This window comes from Mesoplodon bidens (genome assembly GCF_964165515.1).
Source record: "Mesoplodon bidens genome assembly, chromosome: 15".
Classification (NCBI taxonomy): domain Eukaryota; kingdom Metazoa; phylum Chordata; class Mammalia; order Artiodactyla; family Ziphiidae; genus Mesoplodon; species Mesoplodon bidens.
This window is the reverse complement of record NC_138171.1, coordinates 32,511,320-32,526,254: the sequence shown is the minus strand read 5'-3', so window position 1 is coordinate 32,526,254 and position 14,935 is coordinate 32,511,320. Positions and strand designations below refer to the sequence as shown.

At 40.2% G+C, this 14,935-nt stretch overlaps 1 protein-coding gene across 2 annotated transcripts in view; it reads left to right on the top strand.

Moving 5' to 3' along the window:
• The window catches only part of SLC23A2 (solute carrier family 23 member 2), a 147,312-nt gene that overhangs the window by 49,784 nt on the left and 82,593 nt on the right, over positions 1 to 14,935 (top strand). For both annotated transcript variants that reach the window (XR_014017534.1, XM_081255496.1), the window contains exon 2: positions 2,271 to 2,524. Coding sequence is in view for 1 of the 2 variants with exons in the window: in XM_081255496.1 (XP_081111622.1) it covers positions 2,417 to 2,524 (108 nt within the window). In the remaining variant the exon portion in view is untranslated. The remainder of the gene's footprint in view (positions 1 to 2,270; positions 2,525 to 14,935) is intronic.

Below are 14,935 nucleotides of genomic sequence, written 5' to 3'. Positions count from 1 at the left end.
AGACAGAAAGCTGGGATAAGATATTTGCATCAAATATAACAAAAAATTGCTGTCTGTCATGTGTATGTTTAGCAGCACTCCTGGCCTCCACTTACTAGACACTAGCAGCTCTCCCCCGAGTTGTGACGACCAAAAATGCCTCCAGACATTGCCAAATGTCCCCTGGAGGAAAAAAATCACTCCTCGTTGAGAGCTGCTACTTTAAAGAGACATGTATATAATGTGAACAAGAATGCAAAATGTGCATGAACATTTAAACCAAAAGAGCCACCTCAAAAAATTTTGGTGTGTGCACCTAGCTCGATTCTATAGAGGCAACTTGATATTCTGGCAACTATTTCTTTTACTTTTTCCTTTTTGCCCTCTAACTATTGAATTTTCAAATTTTGTTAATTCTTTCTCTTTTTTTATTTGTTTCTATCTCAGTTTTTCCCCTGGCTCATCTAAAGTATTCGTTGAATGAAGTGTCCATAAGAGAATTCCTTGAACAGAAGTTTTCCTACTTGTCTTTCCAAACTTCTTGTAGGTTTGCCTTCACATTTGCAGGACAGCTTGTCTGGGTTATTCATTCCTTGTGGGAAATTAATTGGTGCTAAGGTCTAACATTGTTCTAATCTGAGTGCCAGTGAACGTTTTCTGTCCCTTCTCACCTGTACATGCTTGTGGTATTTTTTTCTTTATCTTAGGGAATTCCCTGGCAGTCCCGTGGCTAAGACTGTGCGCGTTCACTGCCAAGGGTGCAGGTTAAATTCCTGGTCAGGGAACTAAGATCCCGCAAGCTGTGCTGCATGCCCCCCCCCCCAAAAAAAAGTAGAAACACCTAGGCATGTTTGATTGTACGTGTGCCAATCCTGGAAGGGATCTTTTGTGCCCTCTCTCTTTTTTTAAAATAAATAAATTTATTTATTTATTTTTGGCTGTGTTGGGTCTTTGTTGCTGCGTGCGGGGGCTACTCCTCGCTGCGGTGCGCGGGCTTCTCATTGTGGTGGTTTCTCCCATTGGGAGCATGGGCTCTAGGTGCATGGGCCTCAGCAGCTGTGGCATGCGGGCTTCAGTAGTTGTGGCTCATGGACTCCAGAGCGCAGGCTCGGTAGCTGTGGCTCATGGGTTTAGTTGCTCCGTGGCATGTGGGATCTTCCCGGACCAGGACTTGAACCTGTGTCCCAGGCATTGGCAGGCGGACTCCCAACCACTGCATCACCAGGGAAGTCCCTGTGCCCTCTCTTTTTTTAAGCCAAATTCTCCAAATGCTTTTTAATCTTTTGGTGGATCTCTTTTATTGTTCAAGTCATACTTCTGTTGTTTGAAATTGAGTTTTTAATATTTTCTGCTTCAGTGAAACTTAGCTGCGTGGGATTGTTTCAGTAGCTTCCTGCCTTTGACTTTTACTTGGATTTTCTCATAGTTTGGAGTGTTGTCCAGATTCTCTAAGATTCTCCGAGCATGTCAGATCCACCTTGGGTCTTGATTCTCCTCCCCCTTTCTTATCTCTTGCCACTTTACTTCCCCAACCCCCTTTTTGGGGGTTGGATTACTTTTTTAGGTTTATGTTGTCATTTGATTTGATATTGAATGTTTCGGTTCTGTTTTTTGTATGGCATTCTAGCCCATTGAAGCTCACCTTGCCACCTTCCTGGAATTCTGTATGGCCATTTAATCCTAGGTTGGTTTTGTCTCCTCTTTTTTGTGCTTTTCAGTGTCTTCCCAGCCTTTAATTGGGCACCTGTAGGAAATTCAGAATTATTTTAATATCCATACAATCGTAGTAAATTGGCTATAACTGAACTGTCTAGTATGATTGCCACCAGCCACAAGTGGCTATTTAAACTTAAATTTGATACAGTTTAAAGGTTCAGTTTCTCTATTGCACTAGTCACATTTCAAGTGCTCAGTAACCAGTGACTAGTGATGATTGTATTGGACAAGGCAGATGTAGAACATTTCCATCATTGCAGAAAGTTTTATTGGATAGTGCTGGGCTATAAGATAGATACCATAGTGCATGTCCAAAAAATCCCTCTGCTATTTTTTCTCCCTAGTATTCTAATATTTTTGGTGGTTCAGTTTGGTGGTCCCCCCCACTCCAAAAGGTGATTCAGAACCTGAGTGACTATAAATGATGGTGGATGGGGACTTGAAAAGTGTAATAAGTTTTTTTGGTGTTTGGATATAATTTGTACTTCGACTTTTCCCATGCAGGAAACACAGTGTCCATGTGTCCTGTGCTGTTTGTGTGCTTGATGTGATTTGGCTGCTTTCTCTTTTTCTAGGTGTGCTGAGAGATGGCACTTGTGGGGCTCATCTCTGCCTGAGAATCAGCACTGGAAGAGCTGACTCTGATCCTGGGCTCCTTGTGTGAACAGGCCTTAACTTCCAGCCACTTCAGTCCAAAGGCCAAGCTACGTGTTTTCTCTTAATGATGGGTATTGGTAAGAACACTACATCCAAATCCATGGAGGCTGGAAGTTCAACTGAAGGCAAATATGAAGATGAAGCGAAGCACCCGGCTTTCTTTACTCTTCCGGTAACAGCATTTCCTATCTTCCTTTCTTCTTAAGTCACTCTAAAGTAGTTTCTGCTTGACTAGGATTAGCTTTTTTTTTTTTTTTTTAACCCAAAGAAAGTTTAGTATTAGTTTCCTTTTTTGTTTTGTTTTGTTTTGTTTTATATAGCAGGTTCTTATTAGTCATCAGTTTTATACACATCAGTATATACATGTCAATCCCAATCGACCAATTCAGCACATCATCCCCACCCCACCGCAGCTTTCCCCCCTTGGTGTACATACGTTTGTTCTCTACATTTGTGTCTCAACTTCTGCCCTGCAAACTGGCTCATCTGTACCATTTTTCTGGGTTCCACATACCTGTGTTAATATACGATATTTGTTTTTCTCTTTCTGACTTACTTCACTCTGTATGACAGTCTCTAGATCCATCCACGTCTCAACAAATGACTCAATTTCGTTCCTTTTTATGGCTGAGTAATATTCCATTGTATATATGTACCACAACTTCTTTATCCATTCGTCTGTCCATGGGCATTTAGGTTGCTTCCATGACCTGGCTATTGTAGATAGTGCTGCAATGAACATTTGGGTGCATGTGTCTTTTTGAATTATGGTTTTCCCTGGGTATATGCCCAGGAGTGGGATTGCTGGATCATATGCTAATTCTATTTTTAGTTTTTTAAGGAACCTCCATACTGTTCTCCATAGTGGCTGTATCAATTTACATTCCCACCAACAGTGCAAGAGTGTTCCCTTTGCTCCACACCCTCTCCAGCATTTGTTGTCTGTAGATTTTCTGATGATGCCAATTCTGACTGGTGTGAGGTGATACCTCATTGTAGTTTTGATTTGCATTTCTCTAATAATTAGTGATGTTGAGCAGCTTTTCATGTGCTTCTTGGCTATCTGTATGTCTTCTTGGGAGAAATGTCTATTTAGGTCTTCTGGCCATTTTTGGATTGGGTTGTTTGTTTCTTTAATATTGAGCTGCATGAGCTGTTTATATATTTTGGAGATTAATCCTTTGTCTGTTGATTCATTTGCAAATATTTTCTCCCATTCTGAGGCTTGTCTTTTTGTCTTGTTTGTGGTTTCCTTTGCTTTGCAAAAGCTTTTAAGTTTCATTAGGTCCCATTTGTTATTTTTGTTTTTATTTCCATTACTCTAGGAGGTGGATCATAAAAGATCTTGCTGTGATTTATGTCAAAGAGTGTTCTTCCTATGTTTTCCTCTAAGAGTTTTATAGTGTCCGGTCTTACATTTAGGTCTTGAATCCATTTTGAGTTTATTTTTGTGTATGGTGTTAGAGAGTGTTCTAATTTCATTCTTTGACATGTAGCTGTCCAGTTTCCCAGCACCACTTATTGAAGAGACTGTCTTTTCTCCATTGTTTATCTTTGCCTCCTTTGTCATAGATTCGTTGACCATAGGTGCGTGGGTTTATCTCTGGGCTTTCTATCTTGTTCCATTGATCTGTGTTTCTGTTTTTGTGCCAGTACCATATTGTCTTGATTACTGTAGCTTTGTAGTATAGTCTGAAGTCAGGGAGTCTGATTCCTCCAGCTCCGTTTTTTTCCCTCAAGACTGCTTTGGCTATTCAGGCTCTTTTTTGCCTCCATACAAAATTTAAGGTTATTTGTTCTAGTTCTGAAAAAATGCCACTGGTAATTTGATAGGGATTGCATTGAATCTGTAGATTGCTTTGGGTAGTATAGTCATTTTCACAATATTGATTCTTCCAATCCAAGAACATGGTGTATCTCTCCATCTGTTGGTATTATCTTTAATTTCTTTCATCAGTGTCTTATAGTTTTCTGCATGCAGGTCTTTTGTCTCCCTAGGTAGGTTTATTCCTAGGTATTTTATTCTTCTTGTTGCAATGGTAAATGTGAGTGTTTCCTCAATTTCTCTTTCAGATTTTTCAAAATTAGTGTATAGGAATGCAAGAGATTTCTGTGCATTAATTTTGTATCCTGCAACTTTACCAAATTCATTGATTAGCTCTAGTAGTTTTCTGGCGGCATTTTTAGGATTCTCTATATATAGTATCATGTCATCTGCAAACAGTGACAGTTTTACTTCTTCTTTTCCAGTTTGTATTCCTTTTATTTCTTTTTCTTCTCTGATTGCCGTGGCTGGGACTTCCAAAACTATGTTGAATAATAGTGGTGAGAGTGGACATCCTTGTCTCCTTCCTGATCTTAGAGGAAATGCTTTCAGTTTTTCACCATTGAGAATGATGTTTGCCATGGGTTTTTCATATATGGCCTTTATTATGTTGAGGTAGGTTCCCTCTATGCCCACTTTCTGGAGAGTTTTTATCATAAATGGTGTTGAATTTTGTCAAAAGATTTTTCTGCCTCTATTGAGATGATCTTATGGTTTTTATTCTTCAATTTGTTAATATGGTGTATCACATTGATAGACTTGTGTATATTGAAGTATCCTTGCATTCCTGGGATAAATCCCACTTGATCATGGTGTATGATCCTTTTAATGTGTTGTTGAATTCTGTTTACTAGTATTTTGTTGAGGATTTTTGCATCTATGTTCATCAGTGATATTAGTCTGTAATTTTTTTTGTAGTATCTTTGTCTGGTTTGGGTATCAGGGTGATGGTGGCCTCATAGAATGAGTTCGTGAGTGTTCCTTCCTCTGCAGTTTTTTGGAAGAGTTTTAGAAGGATGGGTGTTAGCTCTTCTCTAAATGTTTGGTAGAATTCACCTCTGAAGCCATCTGGTCCTGGAATTTTTTTGTTGGAAGATTTTTAATCACAGTTTCAATTTCATTACTTGTGATTGGTCTGTTCATATTTTCTATTTCTTCCTGGTTCAGTCTTGGAAGGTTATACCTTTCTAAGAATTTGTCCATTTCTTCCAGGGTGTCCATTTTATTGGCATAGAGTTGGTTGTAGTCGTCTCTTATTATGCTTTGTATTTCTGCGGTGTCTGTTGTAACTTCTCCTTTTTCATTTCTAATTTTATTGATTTGAGTCTTCTCCCTCTTTTTCTTGATGAGCTTGGCTAATGGTTTATCAATTTTGTTGATCTTCTCAAAGAACCAGCTTTTAGTTTTATTGATGTTTGCTATTGTTTTCTCTGTTTCTATTTCATTTATTTCTGCTCTGATCTTTATGATTTCTTTCCTTCTGCTAACTTTGGATTTTGTTTGTTCTTCTTTCTCTAGTTCATTTAGGTGTAAGGTTAGATTGTTTATTTGAGATTTTTCTTGTTTCTTGAGGTAGGCTTGTATAGCTATAAACTTCCCTGTTAGAACTGCTTTTGGTGCATCCCATAGGTTTTGGATCATCATGTTTTTATTGTCATTTGTTTCTAGGTATTTTTTGATTTCCTCTTTGATTTCTTCAGTGATCTCTTGGTTATTTAATAACGTATTGTTTAGCCTCCATGTGTTTGTGCTTTTTATGTTTTTTTCCCTGTAATTGATTTCTAATCTCATAGTGTTGTGTTCAGAAAAGATGCTTGATATGATTTCAATTTTCTTAAATTTACTGAGGCTTGATTTGTGACCCAGGATGTGATGTATCCTGGAGAATGTTCCATGCGCACTTGAGAAGAAAGTGTAATCTGCTGTTTTTGGATGGAATGTCCTATAAATATTAATTAAATCTATCTGGTCTTTTGTGTCATTTAAAGCTGGTGTTTCCTTATTAATTTTCTGTTTGGATGATCTGTCCATTGGTGGAAGTGAGGTGTTAAAGTTCCCCACTATTACTGTGTTACTGTTGATTTCCTCTTTTATAGCTGTTAGCAGTTGCCTTATGTGTTGAGGTGCTGCTATGTTGGGTGCATATAAATTTATAATTGTTGTATCTTCTCCTTGGATTGACCCCTTGATCATTATATAGTGACCTTCCTTGTCTCTTGTAAAATTCTTTATTTTAAAGTCTGTTTTATCTGATATGAGTATTGCTACTCCAGCTTTCTTTTGCTTTCCATTTGCATTGAATATCTTTTTCCATCGCCTCACTTTCAGTCTGTAAGCGTCCCTAGGTCTGAAGTGGGTCTTTTGTAGACAGCATATAGATGGGTCTTGTTTTTGTATCCATTCAGCAAGCCTGTTTCTTTTGGTTGGAGCATTTAATCACGTTTATGATAATTATCAATATGTATGTTCCTATGACCATTTTCTTAATTGTTTTGGGTTTGTTTTTGTAGGTGCTTTTCTTCTCTTGTGTTTCCCACTTAGAGAAGTTCCTTTAGCATTTGTTGTAGAGCTGGTTTGGTGGTGCTGAATTCTCTTAGCTTTTGCTTGTCTGTAAAGCTTTTGATTTCTCCATCGAATCTGAATGAGATCCTTGCCGGGTAGAGTAATCTTGGTTGTAGGTTCTTCCCTTTCATCACTTTAAGTATATCATGCCACTCCCTTCTGGCTTGTAGAGTTTGTGCTGAGAAATCAGCTGTTAACCTTATGGGAGTTCCCTTGTATGTTATTTGTCATTTTTCCCTTGCTGCTTTTTTTTTTTTTTTTTCTTTTTGGCGGTATGCGGGCCTCTCACTGTTGTGGCCTCTCCCGTTGCGGAGCACAGGCTCCGGATGCGCAGGCCCAGCGGCCATGGCTCACGGGCCCAGCCGCTCCGCGGCATATGGGATCCTCCCAGACCGGGGCACGAACCCGTATCCCCTGCATCGGCAGGCGGACTCTCAACCACTGCGCCACCAGGGAGGCCCTTCCCTTGCTGCTTTTAATAATTTTTCTTTGTCTTTAATTTTTGCCAATTTGATTACTATGTGTCTCGGTGTGTTTCTCCTTGGGTTTATCCTGTATGGGACTCGCTGAGCTTCCTGGACTTGGGTGGCTATTTCCTTTCCCATGTCAGGGAAGTTTTCGTCTATAATCTCTTCAGATATTTTCTCTGGTCCTTTCTCTCTCTCTTCTCCTTCTGGGACCCTTACAATGTGAATATTGTTGCATTTAATGTTGTCCCAGAGCTCTCTTAGGCTGTCTTTATTTCTTTTCATTCTTTTTTCTTTATTCTGTTCTGCAGCAGTGAATTCCTCCATTCTGTCTTCCAGGTCACTTATCCGTTCTTCTGCCTCAGTTATTCTGCCCTTTATTCCTTCTAGTGTAGTTTTCATTTCAGTTATTGTATGTTCATCTCTGTGTGTTTGTTCTTTAGTTCTTCTAGGTCTTTGTTAAATATTTCTTGCATCTTCTCAATCTTTTCCTCCATTCTTTTTCCAAGGTCCTGGATCATCTTCACTATCATTATTCTGAATTCTTTTTCTGGAAGGTTGCCTATCTCCACTTCATTTAGTTGTTTTTCTGGGGTTTTATCTTGTTCCTTCATCTGGTACATAGCCCTCTGCCTTTTCATGTTGTCTATCTTTCTGTGAATGTGGTTTTTGTTCCACAGGCTGCAGGATGGTAGTTCTTCTTGCTTCTGCTCTCTGCCCTCTGGTGGATGAGGCTATCTAAGAAGTTTGTGTAAGTTTCCTGGTGGGAGGGACTGGTGGTGGGTAGAGCTGACTGTTGCTCTGGTGGGCAGAGCTCAGTCTAGGATTAGCTTTAATACTCCTGTTTTCAGCGAAGGTTAAGGCATTTGAAAACCAAATGCGTGTCACGGGAGAGAGGCTTTGGGAACCCTGTTGGCTGACAGTGGTTTTGGCTCTGCCTAGAGTCACCTGATGGGATTAACTCAAAGAAGGAAGCATGCCTTGCTGTGAATATTGTAAAACTGGCCCAGTGCTTACTGTGTACTGGAGGATGTTGAAGGCTTAATTTTATCTCCACAAATGTGTTTTTGTGGAATAACCTGTGACCCAACTTCAGACTTGTATTTCAGGGTCGAAGAATGAATGAATGACATTCATTATTTGGAACCCAAGTGTCCATGACTTGTATTATGGCAGTAGCATCCAAGATAGAGGTATTTTACCTGGACAAGTTATATCAGTCAGAGAAGGTTGATTACACACATTCATTATATTCAGTGCTAATATTTTTTCAGATGTAGGATTATGACTTGATGTGTATAAAGTTACCTAAAGTGTTGGTTTAAAAAAGAAAAAAGCTCTTTAGAGGGAACTTGCTTCAGGTGTTTTTCCCTTAATATAGGAAATTAGGTTAATGTCAAGAATACCATTCTAGGATTCCTTAAAACATGGTCCTAGAATTTGCCTCACTGAAGCATTACCCAGTAAGAAAGATGTAAACATGGCATCTTTAAGTACATTGGTTGCCCTGATTTACAGTTATATTTTGAATTTTACTCTGAATTCAGAGAGATGTTCCACTGATTTTACAACTGGTGTTACTTGTTTTCCTTCTTTCTGTAAAGTGAAATTTTGAAACTAGATTTTCTGTTATACTGAAGACTTAAGGTCGACACAGATTATCTAGAGGAAGAGATAAGTCAGGTTTCCAAGTTTAAATTAGAGCATCTTTGAAAAGTGAAAAGGAAAGTTCATGTCTGAGTATTGACTTGTCTCTCCTGCAGCATTTGCCCAGCAGACCATTCACCCTCACCCTTCTCCACTTGAGAGACAAAAACTTGAGTACACCTTAGCCACCCACTTGCCTTGTCATTATGGCCTAGAGTTTTAGGCTTATTTTAGCATTCAGATTGTGATATTGCACAGTTAGCAGTTAAATTCACCAACATATGTTATCAGTTTTCATGTTCACTGTTGTTTCTTGTAGCACTCTTCTTCCCTCTTTGTTCACTTTTCTTTTAAACTACACCAAGGGACTGTGAATGGTCACTGCCTTTGTCTTTGCACATCTGAAAATAACTGTATTTTGCACTCAATTCTTGAATGGACTTCTATTAATTATACACTAGAGCCTCCCATTCTGTCTCCATTTCTCTTTAACTGCTTTCTCATGGTTTTTATATCTTTTTCTAGTGCTTCCTTTGGGCTGGATTCCCTAGTGTTATTTTACAATTTATTAATTCTTTGTGTACAGTCATGTGTTTATGTTGAAGTTTTATTGCAGTGATTATTTTCTTATTTCTAAAATTACTATTTGGTTTATATCTGCCTATTTTTGTTCTAAATTTCTTGTATGTATGTATTTGTTTTAAAATGTTTGTACATTTAAATTATTGAGGACCCTAATGTACTAACGTATTTTTCCAATTGTTCTACTTTCATCTGGTGTGAAATCCTTGTTTCTTTTGATTTTCTTCTCTCTCTCTGCCACTCCCCGCTTTTTTCTCTATAGTTTTGCCTTTTCCTTTCCTGGATCCAGTCCAGAACCTGGTCTTACGGTGGAGGTCTTCCTGTCTTCCCCCAGTGGTACAGACCATAACATGAAGGAGTGAGGAGACCCACTGGCCCCTGAGCACTGAACCTGGTTCTGGTCCTCCCCTTGTGTGGAGACCCTTAAGTCCCTGTTTTCCCATGGGAGCTGCCTGACTGAGGTCCTCCAGGCTCAGAGTCTCGTGGGTCCCAGTGTCCGCCCATTCATTGCTTTATGTTTCTTGTATTCTAAAAGGCTTGTCTGTTTTTAGCCTTGGGGCTTTCTCAACTCCATTGTTATTTAGGGGTGGGGTTGGGAAGGAGTATTCCTCAAAGCATTAATTTCCAGATCCATCTTCACGAGGATTATAAGTACATGGGAGCTGGGAATGTGGATATAATATGTAGTTAGACATAAATATAATGTGAATATAAAGTTAATTTAACACTAGAGCAGTTTCATATAGGGATATTATGGAATTTTTACTCTAGTCTTGGGCTATAAAAGTAGGCATTAAAAAGGGAGAAGAAAAAGAGGAGTAATAGAGTTGGAATCATGGGATTGAGCTAGTGGGAGGAGAACGAAATATCAAGGGGATAAGCTGTTAAGGTCAGCACATGAATCATCAGGATGATTTAGAACAGAGATGCCAAGAAGTGTGTTAACGTGGGCTCCCTCGAGCTTATGAGAAAATGGAAGGTGAAATAAAAGAAGGAAAACAGATGAAAACAAAAGCCTATCCAAAAATTTTTATAAAGAAGTAGTTCATTTGTTGGAATTTGGGTTTGTAGAAAGTTTTGTTAGAAAGTATTTTCTAATACAATAAAAAGAGGAACAGTAGTGCCTATATTTAATCACTAGTGAAATTGTTACCCTAAGAAAACTTAGAAAATAAGATAGAAGACCATTTTGAATGATTTGCTTGTTGATAAGACAGAGGTAGGAGGCTAGGTTAGAGCTGGTCCCTTTTCGCTGCCCAACTGGTAGAATTATTTTGGTTGCTGCCTCTCTGCTCTTAGGAAGTGTGTCTGTCTCTTGTTGTTCCTCATTCAGGGACCACAGGTCTACACACTAATTTCATAGACTCTGATAGCCTTAGAGGTGAAAGTGGCTTTAGAACTTTCCAAGTGGTTCTTTGGGAAGGTGAGATGTAGGGATTTGCCCAAAGCATCTAGCTCACATGATGTGTTAATTAAGTAAAGTTTATATCAGTTGGATCACATAGGCTCTTGTCCCCAAGGAGTTCACAGCCAGTGAGCAAGGCAGGAGCTGCACATTAGCAGCACTAACAGCAGGTACAGGGCATTGATCTTCTGAGTTTCACAGATGTTCTTGGGGACGGTCTTCGAAATAAAGAGTTGGGAGTGGTGGTGATTTAACTGCTGTAGCTGATGCGCCAGTGGGACAGTGGTGAAAAATGAGGCTCAGTCTTGTTTCTTCCAGCTACTTGTCCATGTGAGCATCTGACTGACTTCATGGTTCTGGTTGTGTTTTTGTTTTCTTTTCCCTATAATGTGGCCCCTCAGTGCATTTGAGAAATGGTATTTTGGATTATAGGGTTGGTCCTCCTAAGAGAATCTCTAGGGTAGTTTCAAATGTAGGTGATTTTTTGGCTGACTTTAAAACACATCTCCCATGGAAAATATGATTGCATTAGACAAAGAGAGGTGTGGGTAAGAGGCAGGAGGTGTTGAGGTGGGGAGAGGACCCTGGCTGTGTTGGGCCCTGGACGCAGGGGCAGCTGAAATGGACCTTGAAGTGAAAGGAGGCAATGTTGGAACATGTTGGGATAGTGCAGAGGAAGGGATCAGCCTGAGCCAAGTCAGGGATAGAAGAGGAAAGGTGTGGAGGAATGGTGTTAGAACTATTAGGCTGGAAGCCTAGATTCCAGGTGGTTCCTGAATGATTTGCTAAGAGGTTTGGAAGTTTCTAGTCTATCAATAAAAAGCTCTCCAAGAGTTTTGACCAGGGGAATAACCCAAAAGGTTGTGCTTTAGAACAAACTGGAGTAGGGCACGATTAGACGAAGAAAGAAAAGTGTTGTTTTAGTCACCTCTGGCTGCTATAACAATTTACCATAGACTGGGTGACTTAAGCCACAAACATTTATTTCTCACAGTTTTGGAGTCAGGGAAGAACAAGATCAAGGTACCAGCAGATTTGATTCTTGGTGAGGGCTCTCTTCTTGGCTTGTAGATAGCTGCCTTCTCACTGGATCCTGACAAGGCTGAGAGAAGAAGCTCTGGTGTCTCTTTTCCCTCTTATCAGAATACTAAGTCTATTATGAGGGTTCTACCCTTATGATCTTATTACCTTCCAAAGGCCCTTCCTTCTAATCATGTTGGGAGTTAAGGCTTCAACATATGAATCTGGGCAGGGGGACAAAATATTCAGTCCATAACAGGTATCTGTTGCAATAATCATTTAGCAAGTATTTATTGAACACATTCTGTATAAGAGTTGGCCCATATCTATGCATAAAACCTTACAACTTACTCTTTTCCCTCAAGTAGTGAGTGAGCCAGAGCAGTGAGTAGACAATTCCAGCACAGTAGAGTGAGCACTGCAGTAGGCATTCCTATAGCGTGCAACAGGAGCCCACTGGAAGGCCTCCAGACTCTTTTTGGGATGACTCATTGGGGTGAGGACAGGTTAGGACAGGGAGAGTCAGGGAGGCCTGAGAGATAGCAAAGTCTTAGGCATGGGTAAGTGCAGTAGGAGTGGAGGTGAGGCTGACAGAAGAGATGCCAAGGAGATTTTGAGGGCTGAGAGTTAAGGGTGATATTAAGATTTATATAAAGGAAACTGGTTGTGTGATGGTACCCTTGCAGAAAATAAGGAGTCCAGGGAAAATCATAGGTTTGAAGGATGGGGAAGATGGAAGATAATGGGTTTCATTTGAGAAATTGTGGATTTGAAATGGTGATGAAACTCCTAGATCCTCTAGGAATTGGGGGTGTGGAACCTGGAGCAGAGAGAGAGCAGGAATGCAATAATAATAATAATAATAATAATAATAATAATAATAAATTTTAAAAAAGACTTGGGGCTAAGATGGCTGGTGGCTGAATCTGAAGAGGTAGATATTGCTGCCAGGGAGAGAGCTGAAATAGGAAGAAAGGAGAGTTGAGGACCTCACTGCTGGAGATGCCCACATGTGGGTGTCTCAAAGCATTGACACCAGGGCATCACTGCCTGCTAGGGCCTTACTTCTTCCTGGCTTTCCAAAACATAAACACTGAAGAGTGACCAATAGGGCAGCTCTGTATTCGTTTTTTTCTCTAGATCTGTGCTGCCCCTAGGTTTTCTAGCTCTTGTGCTACCAGCTACTAGCCACATCTGGCTGTTTAAATGTAAGTTAATTAAAATTAAATAAAATCTAAAATCCAGTTCCTCAGTTGCACTAGTCAGCTTTTCTAAAAACTTGCTGGTAAGGGCCTTCCTAGACTCTAAAATGCAGGCTCTTATTTCCTTGTTTGCTTTGGAGTCTGAAGCTGGGCCTCAGGTTGGCTGTTAAGATATTTAGAGACTGGTGTGCTGGAGTGCAGGGACGTGGGGCAGTGGGAACCAAAGCTGGCTGTTCCTCAGAACCAGGTTTGGGGAAGGTCTCTCGAGTGGGTTGCTGGTGGGGTGTGTGTTCAGGGTCTCACTTGGGCAGCCTGTGTTAGATAACTGCTTCCTCAAATGTTACAAGTTCTGATTTTTAAAAAACTCCTATGGGAGGAAATCACAATGTCTTTAAACAAAATAAAAGAAAGACCCCATGAAAATAAAGAGAAAAAGAATAAGTCCATAAATAGAGGAAGAATAATGAATAGATCACATTAAGAACAAGAGACATGCAAAGCCCCAAGGTGGATAGAAATTAGATCATATGATCAATGTTGATATTAAATAGAAGGATAGCAAAAGATCTTCTCCTTATCCCATGGGAATCTTGTTAGGCAAGTTTGTGTGCTTTTAAAGGCAGCTAGGAAATGTGTAAGGGGTGAACGCAGCCTGGCAAGAAATTAGAACCAGAAAAACAAAGAGTCTCGAAGAACTGCCATACCCTAAGGACACCAGCCGGGGAAGCACAGCCAGGACAAAGTCATGTGCTGCCTCTGCAGTCCTCCTGTGTTGGTAGCTCCTGTATCTTCTGAACCTGGAAGGGCATCCAGGGAAAACCAAGTAAATAGCTTAAACTTACTGTTGGCAAAGGCCCACCTATAATACAGTCTGATGTTTCCACCACCCAGTTCTGGGCTGGGCGAAGTGCGTAGGGTGTCTTAAGTTTTTATTTTCTCTCCTTCTAATAGGCTCTGTGAGAATATTTGAGTCTCCTCTCTTGGGTGCCAAGAGTGGATCATTCAGTCTGGAGATATTATGGACAGAGGAGTAACTTTATTAGGTTCAGTTTTATCAAAGAATGGGAGAAATACTCATCAGTGTTCATACAAATCCACTATTTGTTTCAGATTTCCCTAGTGTATTTTCTTCAGAGCCATATAATGTTAGGAACCCATAATGCCCCCAACATGGTGGGTACCACACAAACCTGGTAATAAGCTACTTACAGCCCAGTTGGGGTGTGAAGTAATAGAAAATATATAAGTTGGTCTTTGCCCCTGGTTCCTGGCACAGAACCCCTGTGTAATTTCTGAACTCCTGAACTCCTTGTAATTTCCTAAGTGAAAAGAACACTAGGAGCATCATGTTCTAACAAGATGACTCTGTGTGGGCTTCTGGATGGTGACTGGTCACCAAAAAGACCAAACCATGATTTGAAGCTTGGCATTTTCAGCCTCATATCTCATCCTCTAGAGAGGGAGAGGGGCTAGAAATGGAGTTAATGATTGATCATGCCTACTTGAGGAAGCCTCCACACAAGCCAATAGTAGAGGGTTTGGAGAACTCCTAGGTTGGTGAAAACATTCACACCAGGAGGGTGATGCACCACAGCTCCACAGGGACAGAAGCTCCTGTGCTCAGGCCCCTCCTAGACCTCACTCTCTGTATCTCTTCATCTGGCTGTTCATCTGTATCCTTTATTATATCCTTTAATAAACTGGTAAAACATAAGTGTTTCCCTGAGTTCTGTGAGCTCTAGAAAATTAATCAAACCTGGGGAGGGGGTTGTGGGAACCTCCAATTTGTAGACAAATTGGACAGAAGTTGTGGGTAAGGCTGGGGTTACTACTTGAGATTGGTATCAGAAGTAGCAGGGGCACTAGTCATGTG